General features: G+C 32.3%; 1 protein-coding gene across 2 annotated transcripts; it reads left to right on the top strand.

Annotated features, from left to right (window-relative positions):
• Positions 1 to 11,230: 11,230 nt before the first annotated feature.
• LOC114406172 (receptor-like cytoplasmic kinase 176) lies at positions 11,231 to 14,263 on the top strand. 2 transcript variants are annotated; one of them, XM_028368771.1, is made up of 6 exons: positions 11,231 to 11,328; positions 12,226 to 12,548; positions 12,873 to 13,008; positions 13,237 to 13,379; positions 13,473 to 13,596; positions 13,696 to 14,263. In XM_028368771.1, the coding sequence occupies exons 2-6, from the start codon at positions 12,303 to 12,305 to the stop codon at positions 14,157 to 14,159; spliced, it is 1,113 nt and encodes a 370-aa protein (XP_028224572.1). In that variant the 5' UTR covers positions 11,231 to 11,328; positions 12,226 to 12,302; the 3' UTR covers positions 14,160 to 14,263. The 2 variants fall into 2 exon arrangements, with proteins under 2 accessions (XP_028224572.1, XP_028224571.1); XM_028368770.1 differs by having other exon boundaries at positions 11,285 to 11,682.
• Positions 14,264 to 14,505: the final 242 nt, after the last annotated feature.

Here is a 14,505-nt window from a genome sequence, read left to right as displayed (position 1 = left end):
AGAAACACATACATTTCATTTGAAGTGTGGGGAGGCAACTATTACACTTCAAGATGTTTCTGTGCTACTTGGTATTTCTGTGGATGGAAGACCTTTAACTGGTAATACAAATATTGACTAGTTTGAGTTGTGTCATGAATTATTGGGTGTCATGCCTGACGATGATGCAGTTGATGGGAACTTACTTTTATTGAGTTGGCTAGCTTCTCAATTTGCAAATATTCATGATTTTACAAGCAACCAACAAGGGCTTGAAAGATTTGCTCGTTCTTGGATCTTAAGATTCATAGGAGGGGTGATGTTTGTTGACAAAAGCAGCAAAAGGGTGCCAATGAGATATTTGCAATTTTTAAGAGACCTTAGAGAGTGCAACACTTATACATGGGGAGCTGCTCTTTTGGGTAACTTTTATAGAGAGATGTGCATTGCAACAGACTATAATGTTAAATCAATAGGCGGTTTCACTCTCTTGATTCAATTATGGGCATGAGAACGATGCCCAACGTTAGCCCCATCGTTTATTCCTCCACAACAACAAAATGCACCACTTGCCTACAGGTATACTTTCCTTTACTATTTTGAATTGATTATTAATAAATATGCTTGGTTGATGTTAATCATTATTCTATGTAACATTTTATGTTGTTATTTAATTTTTTGTGAAGATGGTTGGGAGGTGAATTTCATCACATAGGCAATGACAATTTACTTGATTTTCGTCGTAAATTAGATGACATGAAACGCGACGAGGTAACATTTTTGACGTTTGTTTATTAAATGATGTTGTAATTGTTAATTAATTTATTAAATTTAACTTTTATATGCAGTTTGTCTGGGTCCCTTATTTTGGACATGTGGAAATGAATTTGAGCCAAGTTTGTTTTATTGGGTCTATATTATGGACATGTATTGTACCACTTATTTGTTTTCAAAAAGTGGAATGGCACCAGCCGGATAGAGTCATGAGACAATTTGGAATGCAACAACCTATTCCGGGCCCAGTAATGCAACCCAACAACATACATGACTTGACATTAAAGGGAAAAGAAGGAAGAAATTGGTTGCGACTAATGCAACCCGCGCTTAATGAATGGAATAGTCGCTATGAAAGGAGAGTAGAGCAAACACCGCCACAAACATGGACCCTTAGTCTGAACTCTAAATATATGAGGTGGTATAGGCGTAAAACAAAAGTTTATGTCGACCCAAAACATGCAAGAAGAGGACTATTGGTATACATTGTTCATTATAATTTAGAAAAGAATGTTGTGCTTATTGCAGATTATTTTAATTACTATTCCATTATTTTATATGCAGGGTGAAATCGCCGAAACACTACATTTTATGGTGTCGCCTGTTGGGAGAAGGGTTTGTACTTTTGACGATTTACTGCCATGTATCAAGAAGATCACTCTTTTTTCTGACGAAGAGGATAGGATACTTGAGGCACATGAAGATGCTCCCCCTTCTCAGCCACAATTTGAACATCAACAGTTTAATATACTACAGCGAAGTGTGGAGACTCGAGGCTTAGTGCGACGTCGACAAACTGCTGATGCAGCACCACACAGTTTGCCTCCGATGCCAGAACGACAACATGGAATGTATTACACACCGCCGGCATTCACCCAAGAACCGTCGCAGATGGCGCTGATGTATTCATACCCACATAATTTTCAACCAGGGTACAGTATGACATGCATATTTGGGTCCTCTCCTCCTTTAGGGGGAACTCCTTCATTTACCCAAAATAATGAACTATTGACCCCAAATGCCCCACTTGGTGGTCCGTGGAATGTACCTGGAAATATACCCGACATGGATGACTTATTAGGGGTCGATTTACGTCATGATTTCTCTGCCGAGGCTGACAAAGCGGATGAAAGGGTGAATCTAGAAGAAGAAATCCTGATAAGGCAGCTAGGAATTGGGACCGGCCATGTGGGACTTCGTCGCGACATCACAGACATAGTGATGATTGATTAATAATGGGTTTACATTTTATTCGCATGTTTTAACATTTTCATGTACTTTGTATTGTTTTTTTCCATGTTTTAACATTGTCATGTACTTTGTATGGTTGTTTCCATGTTAATTTTATATTATTGTCACTTTAACGTTTCAATCTTATTGTGCAATGGTTTTAAAATAAATAACGATAATGTCACTGACACATAAATGTGTTTAAGAATAACAAAAAATGAAGTAAACATTTCATTATCAGATGATCTAATAAATGACATCAACAACTGCCTTGTTGAGATTGCAATGGACAATTACGCCGGTTGTGTCCTACTGTCCCACATCTCCCACACTTGTATCGACTTTGCGATGACTCCCTCCAATCCATTTCATTTCTTAACCGTGTTGATCTTGGCCTTCCTTTTTTGTCACGAATAAAACTTGGATTAGGCACAAGTGTCCACGGCTCATCAGATGGGACAATCGCATCGTCATTCCCATAAGGCCACCATTGTGCGGAGTAAGCACGTAAGATGTAGTCATTTGTGTACACAACATCTATATATTGATAGAAGTTGATGCTAACAGTACTGCACGCAGCAATGATATGAGAGCACGGATAGTGGTAAGTAGTAAATTGTCCACATTGACAGTAACGCTCATTCAAGTTAACTACCCATTTATGTCCACCTCGTTGAGTCATAGGGTCGAAAGCCTCCTCAACCTCAAATATTGTTATCTGAATATCATATATCCGAACAATGTGAGAACAAACCTTTTCTTGATTTTCCCGAAGTTTTTTCATGACGTGTGAGCAATATATTTGACCATTGTGTATTTCCCTTTGTGCTTGACGACCGCGATCAACAAAATACTTTCAACACCTACTGTATGTTGACTTCACAAAGGCAGTTATTGGTACATTGCGACATCCCTTAAAAACTTTATTTACACATTCCGATAGATTGGCTGTTATAAGACCGTATCTACGGCCTTCTTTGCATTATGCCATTGTCTATTTTTCTTTTGAGATCTTCCCAATCCATGCTTTTACTTGGGGACTTAGCTCACAAAATTTATCAAAATTTCTATCAAAAATATGCTTACACGGGGTGTATCCTGCACATAATTAATTATCCACATTAATCAAATTTGCATAAAAAATAACATATGTTATATATGAAATAATATATGTTAGATAAGAAATGTTACCTAATTTTTTTAACATTTCTTTTTGTTTCCCATTCTAAAACTTGTGATTAAAATTGCTTGCAATGTGGCGCACGCAATACACATGATACGCATGAGGAGGTTGCCACCCAAGTGCTTCATTCGCAACAATTGACTTTATACTTGCATGACGATCAGAAATGAGACATATACCATCTTTATCTGTCACATGTTCACGTAAGTGTGCCAAAAACCATGACCACGCTATTAATGTTTCTCCCTTAACCACAACGAATGCAAGCAGAAGAACATGACAATTTCCATCTTGTGTTGTTGCAATTAATAGCGTCCCGTGATACTTCCCATACATGAATGTACCATCAACTTGTATGATTGGTTTGCAATATTTAAAAGCCTCTTTGCATTGACTGAAGGTCCAAAAGACTCGATGGAACTGCCGGTGTTCACGACTGACAGTATTGCCAACAAGAAAATCATCATCACAAATTTGATAATACGATCCTGGCGAATGATTTTGCATGTGTTTCAGCCATGACGGAAGAGCGGCATAAGACTCATCCCAGTCGCCATATTCAATTGTTATTTCGTTTTGCTTCGCCTTCCATGCTTTCCTGTAAGAAATGTTGTAATTAAACATTCCATTGATCCTCTCTTGAATCAAAGAAATCTTGAGTGACGAATCTTCTTTGATCATCCCTATAAAAATAAGTACGAAAAATTATTGTACACCAACAAACACAAAAAAAGGATAAATAAGAATGAAAATTTATAATCATACCTAGTACACAAGTGGCAATCAAATCATAATCCAATTTATCATGGTCTTGAGTTATACTCATATTCAAGCAATTGTGTGGTCCTCCCCATTGCGTAACTTTCCATGTATAAGTTTTTTTAGATAAAATTGCCCTCATATAAAAAGGGCATGGGATGTCATCGCTTCTATTTCCACAACAAACGACATATTTCTGCGATTTAGATTCAACAACTTTGAAACTTTGGTGCACTTTCATTACATATTGTTGTAATGCATTTTTTACTGCGCTTTTGGTATCAAATTCCATACCAACATATAATTCTTGACCCATATTAAAATTTATTAGGAATGAAACATATTAGGAATGAAAGAAATGGAAGATAGATGAAAAGTAGTTTTAGGATTCATTCAATTCATTCATTAATCAAAGTATTACAAAGTTGATATATTTATACAAAGATAGAAAATAACTAACTTGAATAACCAACACTAACTTACTCAAATAACTTCTAGTAACTATAACTTGAGTAACCAACTAATTTACTCAAATAAATTCTAGTAACTAACTAAATTAATTTTATGTCTAATATCCCCCCGCAAGCTGGAATGTGTTGAAAACACTTCTAGCTTGGAGAATATAATACATTAACATTAAAGAAGAAAGAGAAAAGAAAAGAAAAAAAAAATCTGAAAACATGAAATATAGCGAAACATGTCGGAAATACATTGGTCAAAATAAAAACTTCGAGAAATCTTCGACCAACTTCGACGGATTTCAAGAGTCCAAAGCAAGCATCAAAGCTTGTTGGCAAAAACTTTGGTGATGAAGGACAAGAAATTGTAACTGACACGCTCGAAGAGGTACCACAATGCGGTGGCATAAACGAGCACCGCAACCGCTCCACGCCAATTCATCCATAACACCACATCAACAACTAAGCCTTTGCCGAGAACATGATGAAAGGATGAGAAACTAAGGCAATGCCAACATTGTCAGAAGAATGAAGAATGAAGGGGTTAAAATCATCAATGGCAGCCATGGCCATGAGAGAAAAAAAGAACCAACCAGACATCCGAAAGGTCCCCTTAAAAAAATGATTCATAAGGGGGTGGGCTACCCAGTTATATAAGAACTTAATTATCAATGACATCCATGGCCATGAGAGAAAAAAAAGAACCAACCAGGCATCTGAAAGGTCCCCTTAAAAAAACGATGCATAAGGGGGTAGCCTACCCAGTTTTATAAGAACTAAATCATCAATGGCATCCATGGCCATGAGAGAAAAAAAAACCAATCAGGCATCCGAAAGGTCCCCTTAAAAAAATGATTCATAAGAGGGTGGCCTACCCAGTTATATAAGAACTGAATCATCCTCATGAACCACTCGATGTGGGACTCGCAACACGCCCCCTCGAGTTAGGGCTCGGCGCCACAAAGCGAAGCCTAACAACACTATCCACACCACCGGGCAGAACCACAAATAACTTTAATAGGAAGCAAGAGACACGGAAGCAAAAACTCCTGATACCATATTAGGAATGAAACATGTTAGGAATGAAAGAAATGGAAGATAGATGAAAAGTAGTTTTAGGATTCATTCAATTCATTCATTAATCAAAGTATTACAAAGTTGATATATTTATACAAAGATAGAAAATAACTAACTTGAATAACCAACACTAACTTACTCAAATAACTTATAGTAACTATAACTTGAGTAACCAACTAATTTACTCAAATAACTTCTAGTAACTAACTAAATTAATTTTGTCTAATAAAATTTGATCCCATATCTAAACCGCAAATTTCTTCTTGGTCAGGATGACTCCAATTAATATTACTATAGTGAGAAGCAGAATCCTAGAATGGAGTCTGACTTCTACCTACAAAAATAATATACCAAAAATTTAAAATTCAAGGGTAGCGAATTATTTAAATATTATAATATTTATTTATATATAACAATAAATATACCTTCTCCTGATTGCACAACTGTAAGTGGTTCGATCAAACGGGCAGCTTCATTTGTGTCAGATATTTCATCAATATCCTCATCCTCATCTAATGAGTCCTCAACGTATGAATTATATATTAAATAATCATCATCATCATCAAAATCTTCTTCTGAATTTGTTCCAACTCTTGCACTACCCGATTCATTGTGAGACATATTATTTTCGCATGATAACAATGAATTTGTGAAATTAATTGCAGAAGCACCCACAACATCAACTTCAACACATAATTCTATGACAGACATTTCTTGTTGTTGTTCAAAACTTTCAATCATTGTTTCAACATCTTCATTGTCACAAATTTGCAGTGCAATATATTTACCTGCAACTAAAAATCTACAAGTGATAGTAGATATACTTTCATGTTTTTGTAATTTTACCTTGTCGTGTATCCTTTTTTTTAAACTCTCAAAACTAATACCACACTTTATTTGAATAGCTTTTTTAGGGCCTTCAAATGTGATACCATCATCAGTTTCGTACATCTTACCATTTAAATAGACGAGTGTAATAATTGAACTCATTTTTCAAAAATATACCTATAATAAATAATTAATATCGTCAACAAACAATAATATAAAAAATATATTAACATAACATAAATTATTAACCTAAAATAAATTAACATCAACAAATTACTCAAAATAAATTAAATTATTGTCACAACAATTTCCTACTTCGCTCACTCATGATGCAAAACAATCAGCATTTATTTTTAACGTCTATGTAAATTTTGGCTATTAAAAAAATATACCAACAACATCAATAATTATGAGCTTAACTAATAAAAATAATAATAATGTGGTGGACATAAAAACTACTACAATAAATAATTATTGTCATCAACAAACAAATATAACATAATTATAACCAAAAATTAAATTATTAAGTTACAAAAAATTGCTATTTATCACACAAAAAATATAAACAAAATTACTATTTCATTTTATAGTCCGTGTCAATTTGTTTATGCACCTATAAAATATAATCATTATTATCATCAACAGAATAAATATTAAATAATGTTATAATATATCGAAGATAAAAAATATTTACTAGTTTTGAGCAAAATTTCTAACCGGTATAAAGCGCTTCAACAATGATACATATTACAGCAAGAAGTCAGATTCAACCGAGCTCACTTCAATGATTTCGTAGTGAAAATGAAACGGAGGAAGATGGGTTTTATAGGGAAGAAGGAAGTGTTAGGTTGCCCACCATTAGTGGTCGTGCGCCTGGCAGACCACAACTTCCTCCCCCTGCCCCACCTCCCCTATCACCTAGTCATGTCACGCCATGTGTCAAGTTTTTTCGTGGAAAACGCCTTAACGAGTAATGCGTTGTAGTAAAAAAAGAGACTCATGTGGTAAATAACTATAAAACAGACTCATTTTGATAAAAAAAAATTGTAAAAAGGACTCCATTTGGTATTTTTGGTAGCATTCTTCCTACCATCTGCATGAAAAGGAGTGAAACGACAGACCTTATAATTTTAGTTTTTTTGGTCGAGATAAATTATACCTTCGGTTATCATTTCATACCTAACCCTGAAATCAAATTTCAGACCTTAGACAAGAGAGACTCAAGTGCTGAAATCAAATTCTGTTTACTGTATGCTTGAGGATAATTGAAAATTATTTGACCCTTTTTCATATTGTTTTGTGCGTCGGAAGGTTTCAATTTCTCGTTTGACATGGTTTGACGCTTTTTCAAATGAACCGACACATTCAACCTCCAAAATTATATATAATATAATATAATATAACATAATAATAGTTAATCAAAATATAATTAAAATTGTAAACTGTTATAATGATTTTTTAAATCTTATGCCTAATAAATTTATGATTTCATAATAATAATAATAATAGAAAATTGTTCAATTTTTTCCCCATAAATACACCTTCTCTCTCCTATTTTTTCCAATTTACATTACTTTTCAATTTAATTCACAATATCCATCACTTGGAACTTTCTCTCTCCTTTTTATTTTTTTTAATTTAAAATATTATAAAATATAAATATTGTATTATATAATTTTTTTAATTGGTTTTAAAATTAATTATTTATTAAATTAAATTTTATAATTTTATTTTTTTAAAGAAAAAATATACAGATAAAGAAAAATAAAAAAATTGAATAAAATTAGAGTACAAATTTTTAGTTATTTTGTATGTACTTTTGTAGTTAAACTTATGTGCTATTGATATTTTTTTTTTTGTTATGTTTGTCAATTAAAAAAATAAGAAAATTAGTTAGTAGTATTAAAATAAACTAAAAAACATAGTAAAAAAATAATTGATACATTTATCTTATACAATAAACATAAAATTTCAAAGAGTAGTAACTGCTATATTTAAAATATCTTTAAAAATATTTATTGAAAATATCTTTAAATAAAAATATATTGAAAATATCTTTAAAAATATTTATTTAGCAGTTATTTTTGACTTAAGTGATAAGAATTGATATTTTTATTATTTATGACTTTCACATATAAGATTAAAATATCCAAAAGATACTAATAATGGCTAAATATGAGTTATGTTTTATAATAAAAATATATTAAAAATATTTTTAAAGATATTTAATTAGCAGTTATTTTTTGCTATCACCCGAATCAATGTGACAAGAATAGACCTTATAATTTTAGTTTTTTTGGTCGAGATAAATTATACCTTCGGTTATCATTTCATACCTAACCCTGAAATCAAATTTCAGACCTTAGACAAGATAGACTCAAGTGCTGAAATCAAATTCTGTCTACTGTATGCTTGAGGATAATTGAAAATTATTTGACCCTTTCTTCATATTGTTTTGTGCGTCGGAAGGTTTCAATTTCTCGTTTGACATGGTTTGACCATTTTTCAAATGAACCGACACATTCAACCTCCAAAATTATATATAATATAATATAATATAATATAACATAATAATAATTAATCAAAATATAATTAAAATTGTAAACTGTTATAATGATTTTTTAAATCTTATGCCTAATAAATTTATGATTTCATAATAATAATAATAATAGAAAATTTTTCAATTTTTTTCCCCATAAATACACCTTCTCTCTCCTATTTTTTTCAATTTACATTACTTTTCAATTTAATTCACAATATCCATCACTTGAAACTTTCTCTCTCCTTTTTGTTTTTTTAATTTAAAATATTATAAAATATAAATATTATATTATATAATTTTTTAATTGGTTTTAAAATTACTTATTTATTAAATTAAATTTTATAATTTTATTTTTCTAAAGAAAAAATATACAGATAAAGAAAAATAAAAAAATGGGATAAAATTAGAGTACAAATTTTTAGTTACTTTGTATGTACTTTTGTAGTTAAACTTATGTGCTATTGATATTTTTTTTTGTTATGTTTGTTAATTAAAAAAATAAGAAAATTAGTTAGTAGTATTAAAATAAACTAAAAAGCATAGTAAAAAAATAATTGATACATTTATCTTATACAATAGACATAAAATTTCAAAGAGTAGTAACTACTATATTGAAAATATCTTTAAAAATATTTATTGAAAATATCTTTAAATAAAAATTTATTGAAAATATCTTTAAAAATATTTATTTAGCAATTATTTTTGACTTACATGATAAGAATTGATATTTTTATTATTTATGACTTTCACATACAAGATTAAAATATTCAAAAGATACTAATAATGGTTAAATATGAGCTATTTTTTATAATAAAAATACATTGAAAATATTTTTAAAGATATTTAATTAGCAATTATTTTCTGCTGTCACCCGAATCAATGTGATAAGAATATGAACGAGATTAGTGGCGTCCTGATCCAATGAGAAAGAGGACGATAGAGGGTCGTTCCGTTTCAACTCGCAAGATGGACGAAGAAGAAAATCAACGGAAAAAGTAGTAAAAGATGTGAAATTTGCCGGCAACATGGTCATAACAAAATCCTAACATATCTTCATCTTAAATTTTTTCTTATCCAAGTGTAATTGTTTAAGTATTTTATTGATCATGAAATATAATGTTCTTCTATAAATAAGTTGTTAAACTAAAAGTCTTCTCATTTTTTAATTAAATCTAATGACATAAACAAACTAATTATAGTTAGTAATATAATTATATTAAAAATAATTATATTAGAAAATTCAGATTTTAAATAAAAATATTCACTTAAAAAATATGTTAAGTAAATTAAATAATAAAACAAAAATAATTATATTTAATAATATAATTTTCTTTAAAAAAATTAAAAATTAAATTATAAAATTCAATTTAATAAATAAGTAATTTTAAAACCAATTAAAAAATTATATAATATAATATTTATATTTTATAATATTTTAAATTAAAAAAAATAAAAAGGAGAGAGAAAGTTTTAAATAATATATATTGAGAATTAAAATTGCAAAATAACGTAGATCGAGAAAAAAAAAAGGAGAAAAAAGATGTATTTAATGAAAAAAAAATCAAATTGCTCGTTGTAACATTTGATGAATAGAATATTACGTTACAGAAGGTAATTTCCTCTAATACCCGGCTTATCAATTTTTTCCTGTAATACCCTTTTAATCAACCTTAATTTTGCATCATCCATATGACTATTTGCAATTTGTCGTACGATTCGTTATGACCAGCTGTAGTCAACTACATTAATATCTAATTACAGAAATATTTGCCCAGATTCAGAGTCATCTATGTGACTATATCCAAATTTTCATTTTTTCTTTTTAAAGTCAACTTTATTTGCAGCTTTGAGTAGCCTTTAGAATCAATTTAACCACATAAGTGTGTATTTGTTTTACAGTTATTACACATTTGAATGTACGTTCACTCCAATCTATTTCTTTAGTGTCATTAAGTCAACTGAAATTATTTGCGATTTGAGCCTGTAAATTAATCTAAAGATGTGTATCTGCTGTTAGTTCTAATATACCATTAACACCCTACCAATAGTACTGAAGTATCTCTCGGTTTTAACATTTCAATAAGAAAAAAATACCCAATCACATGACTTAAAATTGTACTAAACATTAGGCCACATGGTCAAATTGATGAACCCTACCAAATGAATCCTATGCGTGACAAGTTGGTAATAAGAAAGACCGTGATCATAGAACATAGCATGACATCAATCATCTACGATTAAGAAGAAATGGATTATCACTGGGTTGGCTTCCATAATGAAGGTTCAAACCTATCATTGATTAATAAAATCAGAAGTGAAGTTTGATATCAGCATTTAATTTTCACCTACCCCATCATTTTTCTTTGTGTGAGGAATAAATTAGCCAATAAATTCTCGTGTTCGTTTGCCTTTGGGTGTCAGCACAAGAAGACAAAGTAGCTGGAAAAGTAAAGTCAATGAACTAATTCTCTGAATAGTCAAGTGGCTCCATTAACAAAGTGAACGAAGTTCCACTTTTTTTTTCTTGTACTTTTTGCTTTATGATTCTTCTATTCCTAACCAGAATCATTTTAAGTTGAAAAGTTTCTGAAATCTCAGTTACACAGTGTACAATCACTAGCATCAGCCAAAAAGCCTAGTGTGCTGTTATCTTTCTCCTGTTTGGATATTTGCTTTTGCATTTGCATTTGGGGCTGCAAACTTTGGCTTATTCTTTAGATTTTTTTGAGTTTGTTTGTTTGCTTGGTTGCATCTGAAAGATATAACCAGAAACTTTTAAGTATAGGGGAGATTTTTGTTGATGGGTGCTTGTTGGAGCAGTAGGATTAAGTCTGTTAGTCCTTCCAATACAGGTAAGGAACTTCTTGATTTGCATGTTACATCATTTTGTTTACTCCTAATATCTGAATGAGTTAATTTACTTGACAAGATTTACTTTTTGGAGTTAGAGTGAATATTGGGGTTGGTTATCACACAACTTAAATTTGTTAACTTTATGAAGATTTGTGCTGCCTAGACACGTATGCTAGTCTATGACATCTTTGAGATCCATGCAATTTAAGGATGCTATGTATTATCTTATGGTGTGATCTGTGTTTCTTCATAGTTGAGTTTCGTCTTGGATGTTCATTGAATGCCTAAATTCTAGATTTGGGCCTTAGTGTAAAGTTTTAATTTTTTTTAAACCCCTTTGAGAAGACCCTTCAGTAATTCCTGGTGGAAAAAAAATGTAATTTGAATTTGAGAGAAAATATACTTAGCACAGTAGGGATAATTTGTGGCTTTAGTGAATTCCTTGTAAATTTGGAAGTTAGTGATGATGAACTTGTTTATTTTGTTTGTTTTAAGGCACTATGGTGATTGATTTTTGTGAAATTCTTTTGGTATTTTTGAAGGGTTCACTTCTAGAAGCGTCAGCAGAGATGGCTACGATATCCACTCGAATAGCAGGAACTCATCAGCCTCCATCCCCATGACCCCTCGGAGTGAGGGCGAGATCTTACAATCTTCGAATTTGAAAAGCTACAGCTACAATGAGCTAAAAATGGCCACAAAAAATTTCTGCCCAGACAGTGTCTTAGGAGAGGGTGGATTTGGTTCAGTTTTCAAGGGCTGGATTGATGAACATTCGCTCGCTGTTACCAGAGCCGGAACAGGCATGGTTGTTGCTGTGAAGAAACTTAATCAAGAGAGTTTCCAGGGTCACAAGGAATGGTTGGTAAGTATCAATTCCTTTTCTGGATACTCATTCAGTTCCCTCATTTGAAGTGTATTAGCAAGATTATAGGGAGCTCAATGCTATTTTGGATACTCATTCAATTGGTAATTCTGATCCTGTTTCAGGGATTTCTGTTAAACTCTATATTTGTTAACTTTGATTTAATTGGCATTACTGTCCTAATCATGCAAGTTAAAAAGCTAATCATGCAAGTTAAAAAGAGCACTTTTTGGATGACTAGATTAGGATGTTAAAGTTCAGCAGATGTCCATAACTGATAGCTTAGTGGTTAATTTTCTTCTTGTTTTATATTGTAACTTGCAGGCTGAAATCAACTATCTTGGGCAACTGCAGCATCCTAATCTTGTCAAGTTGATAGGCTACTGCTTAGAGGATCAGCACCGGCTTCTAGTTTATGAGTATATGCCCAAAGGAAGTGTGGAGAATCATCTGTTCAGAAGTCAGTACCATCCAGTTTTTATGAATATTTCAATATATTGTTGAATCAATTAATTGTGTAATTGAAAAACAATCTTAGGAGTTGTTTGCTAATTTCATTACATTTCCTGATTTCAATATATTGTTGAATCAATTAATTGTGTAATTGAAAAGAGATTGTAACATTTGCTTGATCCCCCAAAGTTCCTATACTAATGTTGAATGAAATCATCATTATTAATTAATGCAGGAGGATCTCATTTTCAGCAGCTTTCTTGGACTTTGAGATTGAAAATATCCCTTGGGGCTGCAAGGGGTCTTGCTTTTCTCCATAGCACAGAAACTAAAGTCATATACCGCGACTTTAAGACTTCCAATATCCTGCTTGATACTGTAAGTATTGGAAACTTGGCCATGCCTTCATATGGTTGAACATGATGGATTTAGCATGCAGTCATTAAGCTGCTTGACTGACATGTTTTGCAGAACTATAATGCAAAACTTTCTGATTTTGGGCTGGCCAGAGATGGACCAACTGGTGATAAGAGCCATGTTTCTACTAGGGTCATGGGAACCCATGGATATGCAGCACCAGAGTATCTAGCAACAGGTACAATATCTGGTGTTTGTCAAATCGGGTTCCTGACTGCCAAGAGTGATGTCTATGGCAAATTATTTAACTAACCGATTCTTTCTCCATTTTTACCAGGTCACCTCACTGCCAAGAGTGATGTCTATAGTTTTGGAGTAGTTCTTTTGGAAATGTTGTCTGGAAGACGCGCCATAGACAAGAACCGGCCATCCGGAGAGCAATGCCTTGTTGAATGGGCAAAGCCTTACCTTTCTAACAAACGCAGAGTTTTTCGCGTGATGGATAGTCGTCTTGAAGGCCAGTATTCCCTTACACAAGCTCAAAGGGCAGCCACCCTTGCTTTTCAATGTCTTGCTGTAGAGCCCAAATACAGGCCAAATATGGATGAGGTGGTGAGAGCATTGGAGCAGCTACGCGAATCAAATAATGATCAGGTGAAAAATGGTGATCATAAAAAGCGTAGTAGAGTTAGTGGATCTGGCCTTGGTCACCACAATGGACTCCCTGCATCTACTAGCAAAGGAAGTATAGATGCTGCTAAATTTAATTATCCTAGGCCCTCTGCTTCTCTCCTTTATTAAGCAATGTATAGTTCTCTTTCTTTTTTCTAGTTTTATTTTGGACTTCATTTTGTCATTAATGTTAACATAGTGCCATCTAATCTGGTTCCTTAAGGTTCTTGTTACCCTTGATTGAATCCCGTATAAAAGTGCAAAGTGGGACCCAGTGGCGGGGTGTGCACTTGCACCTCCTTATTTTTTAAAATTCACTAAATTTATAAATAAAATCTTATATTTTTATATTTTATTTTATTTATATTTATATAATTAAATCCATTGGGGGTGAGCCCTGGTGCAGCGGTAAAGTTGTGCCTTGGTGACTTATTGGTCATGGGTTCGAATCCGGAAACAGTCTCTTTGCGGATCC

The sequence above is a fragment of the Glycine soja genome, chromosome 3 (assembly GCF_004193775.1).
Source record: "Glycine soja cultivar W05 chromosome 3, ASM419377v2, whole genome shotgun sequence".
NCBI classification, from domain to species: Eukaryota; Viridiplantae; Streptophyta; class Magnoliopsida; order Fabales; family Fabaceae; genus Glycine; species Glycine soja.
The sequence above is the reverse complement of the archived record's forward strand: the minus strand, read 5'-3'. Positions and strand labels throughout refer to the sequence as shown.